Source organism: Bos javanicus, chromosome 21 (assembly GCF_032452875.1).
Source record: "Bos javanicus breed banteng chromosome 21, ARS-OSU_banteng_1.0, whole genome shotgun sequence".
NCBI lineage: Eukaryota > Metazoa > Chordata > Mammalia > Artiodactyla > Bovidae > Bos > Bos javanicus.
The window spans coordinates 20,751,958-20,766,841 of record NC_083888.1 but is presented as its reverse complement, the minus strand read 5'-3'; the positions used below and the strand labels follow the sequence as shown (position 1 = coordinate 20,766,841).

The 14,884-nt window shown below is 51.2% G+C and overlaps 1 protein-coding gene across 1 annotated transcript; it reads right to left on the bottom strand.

The window, feature by feature from the left end:
- On the bottom strand, positions 1 to 2,568 carry MESP2 (mesoderm posterior bHLH transcription factor 2). The gene is made up of 2 exons (XM_061394443.1): positions 1,720 to 2,568; positions 1 to 593 (listed from the first exon to the last, which is right to left on the bottom strand). Exons 1-2 carry the CDS (start codon positions 2,551 to 2,553, stop codon positions 324 to 326), a joined length of 1,104 nt encoding a protein of 367 aa, XP_061250427.1. The 5' UTR covers positions 2,554 to 2,568; the 3' UTR covers positions 1 to 323.
- Between the last annotated feature and the right edge of the window lie 12,316 nt (positions 2,569 to 14,884).

Below are 14,884 nucleotides of genomic sequence, written 5' to 3'. Positions count from 1 at the left end.
TCCACTCCCCTACCAGTCCCAGCCTGGCCAGCCACTGTGGTCAAGTAACCACCATCTTACTGCCACTCAGGCTGTGCCCTGCAGAGCACTGGACATTCTAGGGGATGTCGAGGAGTGGAGGGACTGCCCCAGCCCCGACTTCAGCCAGGGAGGTGACCTGGCTTTAAACACTGCTTCTATGAAAGACATCACTTGGAAAAGGGATCCTTGATAAAAGAAAGCCTGAATACTACTGAAGTAGCCGATGAGGTGGGCAGCCTACACTACAGACCTGATTCCTGGCTGAAAAGGGGGGTGGCCTTTACTACTGGCAGCCAAGGCCATTAGTAGAACATGCCCAGGTGCGTCTCCACCAAATCTTCTTGCCAAAATTCAGGGCAGCCGCTGAGCGGAAGGCCTGAGTTCTGGGGAGGGCTTTCATCACTGAGCTGGAGGGCAGGGCCTGGTCCCTGGTCCTCCGAGTTGGGCAGCACCTCTGCAGTGTGGCTCCAGCATCCCCACTGGGTCTGAGGCTGGAGTCGCTGGCAGGCTGGGCGGGGCAAGAGAGGAGGGGTTTCTGGCAACAGACAGGACTCCGGAGACACAGAGATACCCTGAGGGAGAGAAGAGCAGCAGGTTAGTGGGCCACTGCCTCAGGCCCTGAAATCCCGAACCTGAAGGTTGCCCATAGTGTGGCTGGCAGCTGCTGAACGGCCCCCAGGCCATAGATGCACTGAAGCAGTGGTTAAGGGTACAGGCTCTGGAGATACACTGCTGCTGCTACTGCTGCTAAGTCACTTCAGTCGGCTCCGACTCTGTGCGACCCCACAGACGGCAGCCCACCAGGCTCCCCCGTCCCTGGGATTCTCCAGGCAAGAACACTAGAGTGGGTTGCCATTTCCTTCTCCAATGCATGAAAGTGAAAAGTGAAAGTGAAGTCGCTCAGTCGTGTCCAACTCTAGCAAACACATGGACTGCAGCCTACCAGGCTCCTCCGTCCATGGGATTTTCCAGGGAAGAGTACTGGAGTGGGGTGCCATTGCATTCTCCAGGAGATACACTGTCAGGGTTCAAATCCCAGCTCAGCTTCTCACTAGCTGTGAGAACTCGTGCATAACCTCTTTTAGTCTCAGTTTTTTCCTCTAAAAAAAGGTGATGATGACAACAAAACCCACTTCATAGGGTTGCTGGAGGGCTGATGAGTTAATACACATTAAGTACTAAGAATGGGGTTGGGCACACAGTAGCATTCAGTAAATCTCCTTTATCAATATGCTCTTTTATGGAAGCTTGAGGAAAACATGAAGGTCATCAGTTTCAAGCCCATCTACTTAGGAAGCCCCTCCCCCTAGGGCAGCCAGGCCTCCCCTCCATTCTCACTGTCCCCCACCTCCCGGCAATACGGAGCACCAGGAGGGAATTTCCTGAAGGCCCCTGCTACCTTCCACCCTGTAGTCTGAAAGCAAGTCTTAAGATCCCGCCTCGTCCACATGGCTGTGAAGGCGTTTAGGTAGAGGTGGGGGTGGACTTAACTTTCCAGGGCCCCACCCGTCTCCCCAAGGAGGTTAGGGTCCTCTTCATCCCTCCGCTTCAGCTTCTCTCCATCCCTAGTCAGGATTAGGTAATCCGGGATCTAAAAGGCATGAGATTCTCGGGAGACCAGAGCTTACTCACCCCCTCCGTTTCCAATCGAAGCCTGGGGACCACTCCGAGGGAAGTGGCAAGAGCCTGAGCGCGCACCTGGTACACTGCAGCCAGCTCCAGAGACGCGGGGGGCGATGTCCAGGGCGTGGGCTGGTTCCGGGGCTCTGGGGGTGTCTGCATTCCACAACAGGCTTGAGGAGACGTCCAAAGGGCCGCATCAGGGGCTCTTCCTTGAGAGAGCTGCGGGGGAGACTGCATCCCGGGGCAGTAAGGGGGTGTCAGCCAGGGTCCCATGTCGGGGACCCTGCTCCCCAGGCGCTCGGGGGCCGCTAGGGCCTCGGGGCAAACGGGCGGGGACCTGCAGGACACCGCGGCACCGGCAGCCGAGCCGGAGCAGCAGCATCCTTGCCTCTGCGCCTCCGCGGGGCCGCCGTCGGGGCACAGCGCGCAGCCCCGAGGGGGCGCCGCGTCACTGCGCTGCAGGCGCCGGCGCTGCAGGCTGTCCTCGCTGAGGCCCAGCACGGCCGACAGGTGTCCGATATAGCGGATGGCCAAGCGCAGCGTCTCGATCTTGGTCAGGCTCTGGCCGGCGGGCGCCACGGATGGAGGCAGAAAGCGGCGCAGCTCGTGGAGGGCGCGGGCGAGCGTGCGCATGCGCAGCTTCTCGCGCTCGCTGGCGCTCTGCCGCTGCCCGCCTGCAGGCCGGGTGCGCGCTCGGCTGGGCGCCGTCGAGGCGGCTTCTGCGGCGCCGCGGGCTGCGGGCGCGGGCTGCGAGGGCCTGCGGGCGCGGTCGCAGGGGCATGAGCCCGACGAGTCCGAGGAGGAGGAGGCCGGGGACGTAGAATCCGAGTGGCCAACCCAGCCCCAGCCCTGAGGGAAGATCCAGTGGTCTTGGCCGAGGAGGCTCTGCAGAGGAGGGGACTGGGCCATGGCCGGGGCTGACTGCGGGCTCCTCGAGGCAGGCCGGGCCGGCCACCTCCAGGACTGAGCTTTTATTCAGACCGAAGGTGCGAGGTGGACCCCCGCCAGGTTGCGGAGAGGTGTCAAAACCCACAGAGCCCAGGGAAGGTCTGGGCAGGGGGGCCCTGGGAAAGCGGGCCCATTTGCGGAGGTGTGGATTCTGACTCCTCTGGGGGGTTCTAATGGAGGTCCCTGCTGCCGGGGGAAGTGTGGGAGGAACAATTCGCATCTGGATGGAGCCGCGAAGCTTCTCACCGTGTTCCCACCCACCCCGCCTCGTCCACTGCTCCGGTGTGTGCCCGGACCCTGACAGTGGTGTGCAGTGGCACCGTCTGGGGGCGGCCAGGCAGTCCCTCAATGACTCATGGACCCCTGCAAAGAGTGGCCGCCTCCCTCATCACCACCCTCTGGGAGGCTGTGCCCAGTAACTCCTACCCAAGTGCCTAAAATTGTGCGGGGTAAGGCGTCAAGACAAACGCTGCGGGACTTGCTCACAGTGATGGCGGGAGAGGGGGTTAAGGAGAGGAGCGGAGGTACAGGCGGACCCTAGGGTTCCCATAACCTGCACTTGCTACTTCGCCTAGTGATACCGAGGTCATCTCACTGTCCACAGTTTCTTTCCCTGAAAAATAGGACAGAGCCAGCAGCCCGGAGAAGAGACATGGAGTGTAGTGGGTGATGAAAATGAGGGAGGGTGGGCCCCCAGGCAGGCCTGAATCAGATCCTCCTTATTTGCTGTGTGACCTTGGGGAGTTCATTTAACTCCTCTGAGGCTCATCCTCATGACAATAATAACATAAAATACCTACCACCTAGGATGATTGCTGGTGCTAAATGGAACCGTCTATGGGACCACTTAGTAGAAGCCTGGCAAGTGGGCTAAATGTTTGCTACTATCATTTTCTAAAGAAAGTATCAATATTTATGTCTCAAGATGCTTGTGGGTATTAATCATTTAATTCATATTTGTTTAGCAACTAGTGAATGTCAGGCATGCCAGAGTGAACAAGATAGTTGTCTCTGCTCTCGTGGAATTTCAGTCTTACGGGGAGATATGTCAACATATAATTAGCAGCCCCACTGCTAGCTCGCTGTCTGTCCTTGGGCAGCTCTGAGCCTGAGCTCTTAAAACGGGAGTAATAATTATAGTATCTGCTCACAGGACTATTTTTACAGTCTTATAGTATAACCTTTGACCCAGTAAAGTTTAAAAGTGCCCACTCCTCAGCAATAATTGCAGTTTAAAGGAGGCGTCAGTGTTCTTCATATCTTCAGAAAAAAGGCTGAAATCCAAAGCTAAAGGCCAAGTGAGGAGCAGGAATGGTTGAGGTCTGGCCACAGAGGCAGAGAGGTCACAGCTGGGCCTTGAACCATGATTAGAACCTGCGTAGGGAGAGAGGCAGACAGGTAGAGAGCATTCTGAATATGGAAGCTGCATAAGCAGAGGCCTGGCAGGGGGACTTCCCAACGTGCTTCCGTGTGCCAAGATGATGTGAAGAGCACAAGCCTACCTTGACTGGGGCTAGGCTAAGAAGGTGGATTTTACTCCTAAGGCAAGGGGGAGCCAAGTGACTTTTGAGCAGAAGTGTGACAAAAAAAAAAACAAAACTCAGCATTCAATAACTAAAAGTTAACTATGTTTCAAGAGTGGGTTAACCCGCACCAGCCTAAAGTTATAAATGGCCTTGTGGTATTTTTGAGACTGTTTAAAAATTAACTTTTAGTTACATTAATTATATAACAGTACGTTCTCTTTATAAGAAATGGAAACATAGAGCTGGAGTTCCTGTAATGGCTCCCCAGGGGTCATGTGTCCTTCCAGGCTTGGTCCCTGTGCTCTCCCAGAAACATTTGTATCCTTAGAAAGCACGTGGTATAAATGAGATAACATTATGGCAAGTTGTCTGTAATTTGCTTTTTCTCATTCAGCAGTGTATCTGAGAGCCTTCCATGTCAGGACCTGTTTAGCTGATGCATAGTCATCTGTTTAAATCTTACTGTGTAATTTTAACTGGAGAAAAAAAATAATGGTAGGAGGTGCAGATGAACCTTCAATGATGAAATTATATCACTTTCTCCTCAGAACTTAATTCTTTAAATATTGGAGAAAATATGTCCAAGTTACTACTCTATGATGAAATAATAACTGACATCGAATAAGACTGGTCAGGGCACCTGTTTTTAGTTTACTATAAATAATAAGGGCACACATATTTAATTTGTCCATCACACAAAAAGAAGGTGGAATCAATCAACAATGGCCTTGATTTCAAACAGGAAAGAAGCAATTATGTAATATTTAATGATTTAAAAGGGTTTAAACCAAGGTTAAAAAAAATAATAATCCTGGGTACCTCCCTGGTGGTCCAGTGGTTATGACCCCTTGTTTCCAAGGCAGGGGGCATGAGTTCAATCCCTGGTTGAGGAGCTAAGATCTCACATGCTGCATGGCACAGCCAAATAATTTTAAAAATAATAATCCTTTTTTCTAAGGGGAGGGAGACTTAGAAAATAGTCAATCCTACCTACACTTTTAAGGATTGTGGATGTCCTGGAATGTGAAGTCAAGTGGGCCTTAGAAAGCATCACTAGGAACAAAGCTAGTGGAGGTGATAGAATTCCAGTTGAGCTTTTCCAAATCCTGAAAGATGATGCTGTGAAAGTGCTGCACTCAATATGCCAGCAAATTTGGAAAACTCAGCAGTGGCCACAGGACCAGAAAAGGTCAGTTCTCATTCCAATCCCAAAGAAAGGCAATGCCAAAGAATGCTCAAACTACCGCACAGTTGTACTCATTTCACACATTAGTAAAGTAATGCTTAAAATTCTCCAAGCCAGGCTTCAGCAATACGTAAACCATGAACTTCCAGATGTTCAAGCTGGTTTTAGAAAAGGCAGAGGGGCCAGAGATCAAATTGCCAACATCCCCTGGATCATGGAAAAAGCAAGAGAGTTCCAGAAAAACATCTATGTCTGCTTTATTGACTATGCCAAAGCCTTTGACTGTGTGGATCACAATAAACTGTGGAAAATTCTGAAAGAGATGGGAATACCAGACCACCTGACCTGCCTCTTGAGAAACCTATATGCAGGTCAGGAAGCAACAGTTAGAACTGGACACGGAACAACAGACTGGTTCCAAATAGGAAAAGGAGTCTGTCAAGGTTGTATATTGTCAGCCTGCTTATTTAACTTATATGCAGAGTACATCATGAGAAACGCTGGACTGGAAGAAACACAAGCTGGAATCAAGACTGCCGGGAGAAATATTAATAACCTCAGATATGCAGATGACACCACCCTTATGGCAGAAAGTGAAGAGGAACTCAAAAGCTTCTTGATGAAAGTGAAAGTGGAGAGTGAAAAAGTTGGCTTAAAGCTCAACATTCAGAAAACAAAGATCATGGCATCTGGTCCCATCACTTCATGGGAAATAGATGGGGAAACAGGGGAAACAGTGTCACACTTTATTTTTGGGGGCTCCAAAATCACTGCAGATGGTGACTGCAGCCATGAAATTAAAAGACGCTTACTCCTTGGAAGGAAAGTTATGTCCAACCTAGATAGCATATTGAAAAGCAGAGATATTACTTTGCCAACAAAGGTCCGTCTAGTCAAGGCTATGGTTTTTCCTGTGGTCATGTATGGATGTGAGAATTGGACTGTGAAGAAGGCTGAGCACCTAAGAATTGATGCTTTTGAACTGTGGTGTTGGAGAAGACTCTTGAGAGTCCCTTGGACTGCAAGGAGATCCAACCAGTCCATTCTGAAGGAGATCAGCCCTGGGATTTCTTTGGAAGGAATGATGCTAAAGCTGAAACTCCAGTACTTTGGCCACCTCATGCAAAGAGTTGACTCGTTGGAAAAGACTCTGATGCTGGGAGGGATTGGGGGCAGGAGGAGAAGGGGACGAGAGAGAATGAGATAGCTGGATGGCATCACTGACTCGATGGATGTGAGTCTGAGTGAACTCCAGGAGTTAGTGATGGACAGGGAAGCCTGGCGTTGCTGCAATTCATGTGGTCACAGAGTCGGACGCGACTGAACGACTGAATTGAACTGACACTTTTAAGGATTAAAATAATGGCAAATCATTATTTATCCAAGGCTGCACAATACTTTAAAGATCTTGACATATACTATAGGAAATTTATGTAGATGTAACTCACAGTTATAAACAGGATTCATCAGGTTTCATGTATATTGATCTGGATTCTGGAGTGTCAAATTGAGGTGCTGTTGATATTGAGTGCTCCAACTCACCTCTTTTCACTGCAATATAGTATTCATAGCATGCTCACACCATAGTCAGTCTCTCTTTAATGCACCTTTGGCGTGTTTTTAGTTTTTGCCAAAGAGTGCTGCTTTGTGCACAGGCAACTAGGTATGGAGTAGTGGAGTGGCCTTGTGATTCCCAGGAGGGAACAAGCCGGAGAGATCTCCTGTGAAAGCACTTGGTGAATTAGGGGAATTCACCATTGGCGGAGCCCTGCGTACTGTCCTTTCCTCTCTAGGATAGCCTGGCTTCCTTCTGTCTTAGTTTGGGTTAGTCCTAGAGCCCAGGCCTCAGGCTGACTGTGGGATGGCAGAGCACAAGTTCTGGGAGGTGAGGCCCTGGAGCTGGTCTGTTGTGGCCCCTGGCTCTTCACTGGGCCCCTCAGCCAGGCTCCGGGAGCCCAGGGGCACACTGCTGGCCCCACTCAGCATTGGGAGGCAGTGTGGTTTAATGATTAGGAGCCTGGACTATAGAATCAGATAGACCTGGGTTTAGAGTCCAGGCTTCATCCTTTCTCAGCAGTCAGAACTTGAGCAACTTAACCTCAGTTTTCTTGTCTATTAAGTGGGGATTCTCATTTCCAGGGCAATTGTTAGTGCAAAAGCAAGATACCGCATGTCTGGGGACTTTCCTAGAGATCCAGTGGTTAGGACACTGTGCTTCAAACATCACAGGCATGGGTTCAGTCCCTGGTCGGGGAAGTAGGATCCAGCATGCCACCTGGTGTGGCCAAAAAATAAATAAAAAATAATAAATTTGTTTAAAAAATAAATCTATTCAGTCACTCAGTCGTGTCTGACTCTTTGTGATCCCCTGGACTGCAGGGTACCAGGCTTTCCTGTCCTTCACCATCTCCCAGAGTTTGCTCAAATTCAAATCCTTTGAGTCAGCAATGCCGTCCAACCATCTCATCCTCTGCCGTCCCCTTCTCCTCTTGCCCTCAATCTTTCCCAGCATCAGGGTCTTTTCCAATGAGTCAGCTCTTCGCATGGGGTAGCCAGAGTATTGAAGCTTCAGCTTAAGCATCAGTCCTTCCAATGAATATTCAGGACTGTTTTCCTTTAGGATTGACTGGTTTGATCTCCTTGCAGTCCAAGAGACTCTCAAGAGTCTTCTCCAACACTACACTTCAAAAGCATCAATTCTTCGACACTCAGCCTTCTTTATGGTCCAACTCACGTCTGTAAATGACTACTGGGAAAACCATAGCTTCGGTTATACGGACCTTTGTGGGCAAAGCGATGCCTCTGCTTTTTAATATGCTGTCCAGTACTCTTGCCTGGAAAATCCCATGGACGGAGGAGCCTGCTAGGCTACAGTCCATGGGGTTGCAAAGAGTCAGACACAACCTAGCAACTTCACTTCCCTTCACTAGGTTTGTCATAGCTTTTCTTCCAAGGAATCACTGTCTTTTAATTCCATGGCTGCAATCACTGTCTGCAGTGATTTTGGAGCCCAAGAAAATAGTCTCTCACTGTTTTCATTTTTTCCCCATCTATTTGCCGTGAAGTGACAGGACTCCTTAAAAGGAAAAGATAATGTATGTCATCACCACCATGTCATAGAGCCTTTGTTTATAAGTCTTTCTTATAGCAAGTTCGGGGCAGCAGAATGAAGTGGGTTAAGGACAAGATTGCATTGTGGTAAGATGGCTGACAGCTTCATCCGTGACCCCAGAAGATGGTTCCTTCCTCCCTCACTCTAGCACCAGGCCTTGGGCATCCTGCCCTAACCCCCTCCTCCAACTTCAGCCTGTCTTCTCCATGGACCCAGCATGGGGTTTGTTCTCAGCAGGGCACTCCAGCTCCTGGCCCGTGGCAGGGCTCACCAGTGCTCCAGGGCGGAGGCAATGGAAGAGTTCTAGCTGTTGGAACTGGAGTTGGAGCTTGGTTGGAGCCAACCAAGGCCAGAAAGCGGAGAATCTGAATCAGCTTCTCCTGGTGGACTGGGTCCTGGCCCAGGTGCTTTTCCCACTTGCTCTCTGGCCCTGAGACTCAAGCATTCCTCCTCGTGTGCTTGAAGCAGCCCCAGGTGCTGCATGAACAAGTGAGGTCTGGCCCCCATCCCCCAGGGGCTTCCAGCTGGGCAGTCTCCATTTCTCATTCATTTGACTTGCCTGGTGAAAGGAGGGACATCTATGGCTGTGTGCTGTTAGATAAGGTGATTAACTTTTGAGCCTCAGCATGATAGTGACACCAGTTTCACCCCCTTCCTTCCTATGATAGGAGGAGGTGGTCTCTAGATCAGGGAACCATGGTCAGTAGAATGTTCACTAGTGTGGCAGACTCTTCTGGTTGTCCACACAGTGTCTGTTATTGCCTCTATTCTTCTTTCTTCTTTAATAACAGGGCTCTGTATTACGGAACGTGATGTGCCCAACTGAAAACTACATTTCCTAGCCTCACTCGCAGATGGAATCATCAATGAAATGTTAGGAGAAATATTGTATGGGGTTTCTAGGAAAGCTTTTTAAAGCAGAGAGGTACACTCCTCTGACTCTTACTCTCTTATATTGTCATCCTGGAAAACTTAAGTGATGGCTGGAGCTTCAGCAGCTTTTTTGTGACCCTCAAGCAATCTCAAGGACAAAAGTCACATCTAAGGAAAGCCTTCCTCAGTGATCAGTGCAAAGAAATAGAGGAAAACAATAGAATGGGGAAAGCTAGAGATGTTTTCAAGAAAATTAGAGCTACCAAGGGAACATTTCATGCAAAGATGGACACAATAAAGGACAGAAATGGTATGGACCTAACAGAAGCAGAAGATATTAAGAGGAGGTGGCAAGAATACACAGAAGAATTATATAAAAAAGATTGTCATGACCCAGATAACCACGATAGTGTGATCACTCACCTAGAGTCAGACATCCTGGAATTCGAAATCAAGTGGGCCTTAGGAAACATCACCATGAGCAAAGCTAGTGGAGGTGATGGAATTCCAGTTGAGCTATTTCAAATCCTAAAAGATGATGCTGTGGAAGTGCTGCACCCAATATGCCAGCAAATTTGGAAAACTCAGCAGTGGCAAAGGTCAGTGGAAAAGGTCAGTTTTCATTCCAATCCCAAAGAAAGGCAATGCCAAAGAATGCTCAAACTACTGCACAATTGCACTCATCTTACACGCTAAAGTAATGCTCAAAATTCTCCAAGCCAGGCTTCAGCAATATGTGAACTGTGAACTTCCAGATATTCAAGCTGGTTTAAGAAAAGGCAGAGGAACCAGAGATCAAATTGCCAACATCTGTTGGATCATCAAAAAAGCAAGAGAGTTCCAGAAAAACATCTACTTCTGCTTTACTGACTACACCAAAGCCTTTAACTGTGTGGATCACAACAATCTGTGGGAAATTCTTCATGAGATGGGAATACCAGACCACCTGACTTGCCTCCTAAGAAATCTGTATGCAGGTCAAGAAGCAACAATTAGAACTGGACATGGAACAACAGACTGGTTCCAAATCAAGAAAGGAGTAAGTCAAGGCTACATATTGTCACCCTGCTTATTTAACATATGCAGAGTGCATCATGCAAAATGCTGGGCTGGATGAAGCACAAGCTGGAATCAAGATTGCCAGGAAAAATATCAGTAACCTTAGATATGCAGATGACACCATCATGTCTAGAAGAAGAACTAAAGAACCTCTTGATGAAAGTGAAAGAGGAGAGTGAAAAAGTTAGCTCAAAACTCAACATTCAGAAAACTAAGATCATGGTATCCAGTCCCATCACTTCATGGCAAATACATAGGGAAACAATGGAAACAGTGACAGACTTTTTTTTTTTTTTGGCTCCAAAATCACTGCAGATGGTGACTGCAGCTATGAAATTAAAAGACATTTGCTCCTTGGAAGGAAAGTTATGACCAACCTAGATAGCATATTCAAAAGCAGAGACATTACTTTGCCAACAAAGGTCCATCTAGTCCAGGCTATGGTTTTTCCAGTAGTCATGTATGGATGTGAGAGTTGGACTATAAAGAAAGCTGAGAGTCAAAGAATTGATGCTTTTGGAGTGTGGTGTTGAAGACCCTTGAGAGTCCCTTGGACTGCAAGGAGATCCAACCAGTCCATCGTAAAGGAAATCTGTCCCGAATATTCATTGGAAGGACTGATGCTGAAGCTGAAACTCTAATACTCGGGCCACCTGATGCGAAGAACTGAGTCATTTGAAGAGACCTTGATGCTGGGAAAGATAAAGGCAGGAGGGGATGACAATTCAAAGATTGAAGAAGGGGATGACAGAGGATGAGATGGTTGGATGGCATCACCGACTCAATGGACGTGAGTTTGAGTAAGCTCTGGGAGTTGGTGATGGACAGGGAAGCCTGGCGTGCTGCAGTCCATGGGGGTCACAAAGAGTCGGACACGCCTGAGCGACTGAAACTGAACTGGAAGAGATTCTGTTAGGCTGGAATGACTCATGAGATCTAATTACTAAGAAGGTAGAATCAACAGAGCCCTGTGTACCCTCCTTCTAAGTTCAGGGTCAGGAGGCATCGTGTAACCAGCAGCAACTGTGGGACAGGCATGGTGGTCATTGCCTTCCAGGCACCAACGGTACGAAAAATGTGATTCCGTTCCCGTTTTCAAGAAAAAGGGGATCTTTAATCAAGGAGACTGAGATGGTTAGATAGCATCGCGAACTCAATGGACATGAATCTGAGCAAACTCTGGGAGATAGTGAAGGAAAGGGAAGGGAAGGGAAGCCTGGCATGCGGCTGTCCATAGGGTCACAAAGAGTCAGATATGACTTAGTGACTGAACAACGACAACAGATCAAGGAGGCAGTGGGCTCTTATTGCCTGTGTGGGGTAAGTGGCCAAACCTGGGGGCCACAGTTTATGAGGGCATGGGACAAACCTGGCTTAGGGGAGGGGGTTAGTGAGGGGACGTGACGCTGGCTCACCAGAGAAATAGCTGAAGGACTCAGGAATGTTTCATGCAAAAAGGAAAAGACACAGGAATGTGAGCGTCATCTCCAGGTGCTGGGGAAATACTCCAGGGAGAGTCTGAAGGAGATCACAGGGGCTGTCTTGTGGGGGAGTGAGTGGCCTATTCCTGGAGGTAATCAAGAAGAGGCCAGATGAAGGCACTTCCCTGGTGGTCCAGTGGCTAAAACTCTATGCTCCCAAAGCAGGGGGCGCAGGTTCAATCTCTGGTCGGGGAAGTAGATCCCATATGATGCAACTAAGAGTTCACATACCACAGCTGAAGACCCTGTGTGCCGCAACTAAGACCTGGTGCAGCCAAATAAGTAAATTATATATGTGTGTGCGTGTGCATGTGTGTATTCTTAAAGAGGCTGGAAGAGTACACATAGGAGCTGGAGGGGATGGCTGCTGCTGCTTCTGCCAACACTGACCTAAAGTACCATAAAACGAGGTGCTTGGACCTGATGATCCCTGAGGACCTTTGAGAGCTGAGGGCAAGAATCAGCAGCTGTCCCCTCAGGGCCCTGGGCAGTCTCGGCCTGGGAGCCACGGGAGACCTGGCTTCAGGACACCTTGGGCAGGGGGAGGGCAGAACGAGGCCCCACAAGCGTTTCAGCACTTGTGACACTCCTACCCCTGCTCTTCTCTGTGCCTGCGGCTTGGGCTCAGCTGGGCCTGCTCTCGGGCCGGAACCACAAGGCCCTGAGTCAGCTTTGCTCACTTGTGTAGCACCAGTCAGCTGGGCACAGAGGGGCGGGCCACGTTCCCGTCAATACTCAGATTATGAGTGTTAGTCGTTCAGTCGTGTCTGACTCTTTGTGACCCCACTGACTGCAGCCTGCCAGGCTCCTCTGTGCAGGCGATTCTCCAGGCAAGAATACTGGAGTGGGTTCCCATGCCCTCCTCCAGGTGATCTTCCTGACCCAGGGATCGAACCTGCGTCTCTTATGTCTGCTGCATTGGCAGGCGGGTTCCTTACCACTAGCGGCACCTGAGGCCCCTGTCCATCATCCCCTGATTGATGCCCCAGACCCCGGTCAGAGGAGAAGCGCAGAGAGGCCCAGGTTGGAGTCAGAGTGTGCTTTTAGCTCCGGCCCTGCGAGGGAGGGCAGGCCGTTCCTCTGGTCAGCCTGTGCTCACTCAGTGGCTCAGAACAGACCTCAACGTTTCTTTAACCCCAGCCCTGCTCCCAGAAGTTCTCCACCTGCTCCTTCCTCCTGGGCAGGCGGTGCAGGGCCCTGGGGAACAGGCCTGGGTCCTGGAGCTGGTTGCAGGGCTAGCCTCTGCCCCACAGGTCTTCTTTCCTCCTGCGTCCCTTCCCGGCCCCGGGGTGGTTGGGTGGTGGGAACGTGGGTGTGTGGGGCAGGGAGACGGGCCACTGGGGGCTGCAGGGCCGCCGTGTGGTATTCTCATTACCAGCCAGCGCGAGGGCCAGCCCGGCCTCCCCCTTGGCCACGGTGGCTGCCTTCACACCTCCTGTTGCCTGTTGACACAAGGCCGCCTCCTCCAGGGCAGAAGGTGTCGACTTGGGAACCAGGGTGTGCAGGGGCCTCCAAAACAGCCCGGCAGCAGGTCCCCTTAGAAACCCCAGAAAGCACTTCGGGGTAGGGGCGGGAGGCTGCAGGCCCCCCTTGTGGGAGGCTCAGGGTAAAGGCAGAGCCTGTGTCCCTGTGTTGGTGGGGGTGGTGCGGTGATACCCAGGGGCCTGCATGTGCCCCTTGCTCACTCCAGGAGCCCTGAGTATCCAGCCCAGAACCCTGGACACTCTCCTCCCGTGGCTCCAGGGATGGGCGTGTGACTCTGGGCATAGCCAGGGAAGCCCAATGACCAGGCCCTGCCAGGCAGAGCACCATCAGTGTCACTGGGGGTGCCCAGAGGCTGACAGCCATCTGGGAAGGGCATGGAGCAGCCCTGGGCACTGTACTCACCCTGACTGGGCCTCAGACGGGCCCGGCTCTGAGCACTTCCACACCCCACGGTGCCCAGCATTGCCCACATAAGTCTGTTCAGCGCTCAAACCCCAGGCCTGACAGCCTGCTATTCCCTGTCTTGCTGAGTGGGGAAATTGGGCCCAGAGAGGCCCCTTCCTTTGCTTTAGGGCCCCCCAGAACCAGAATTCAAACCCATAAAGGCCATGCACACCCCCATGAGGAAACATCATTCCTGACCAGGGGGCTGAGACTCGGGGTGGCGGGGGTTGGGGGAGGTGGTGGAGTCTCTGCTGCTCTCTGGGAGCTGAGAGTTTGAGGAGGAGAAAGACAAGTTGGCTCCAAGATTCTGTGGGGGCCTGATGTGCTGGGAGGCCATGGGCGACAGAGAGGTGCTACCTGGCCAGGTGATCAGGGCGGGTCCTGGGAGGAAGGGAGGGCCCTGAAATTGTGGATTTTCTCCAAGTTGGGGTGGGGTCTTCCTGGCTGAGGGGAAAGGTGTGAGCCTGTCTGGAAGCAGGGACTCAGGGGTAATTGGGGCGATGCCAAGCCGTCTGGAGCCCTGGGACAGAGGTGGGGAGGGTGGGAGGGGTGTGGACAAGAAAGTGGGAGCTGGGTGGGGTTGGAAAGTCCTGCTGAGTGAGGAGTTTGGACTCTTGAGGAGGCAGTGAGATCCCACAGAAATTCTGAGGAGGGGGAAGTGTCGGAAGGTAAAGAGATGGAGGTAGGAAACAGGAGACTGCGGTCACATCAGGGCAAAGGCTGTCTAAATAGGGTACAGGCAGGGGCCCTGGGAGTGGGCCAAGGATACCATAGGAGGTAATGTGGGAAAAGATGGATGGGGGTGCATGCGAGAGGCTGGGGCCACAGGCATCCAGGGAGTGCCCAGCAGGCTGAGGGCAGGGAGGTGCACGCCATGTTCTTCCTCCAACAAGAAGGGTAGGCCAAGGAGGCTGGTGTGGAAGGGCCTGCAGAGGCCCCAGGGTGGCCTGGTCCAGCTCCTGGGGCAACAAGTCTCAGCAGAGACAGCTCAAGCCTAGGGCCAGCCACGCCTGGGCTCAGTGCCCACCTTTTAGCCTCAGTCTCCTCATCTATGAAGTGGGTGTCCTTGCTGGGAGGATTAGATATAGCATCATATGTTCATCATGGGGGACTCCAAGAGTATTGC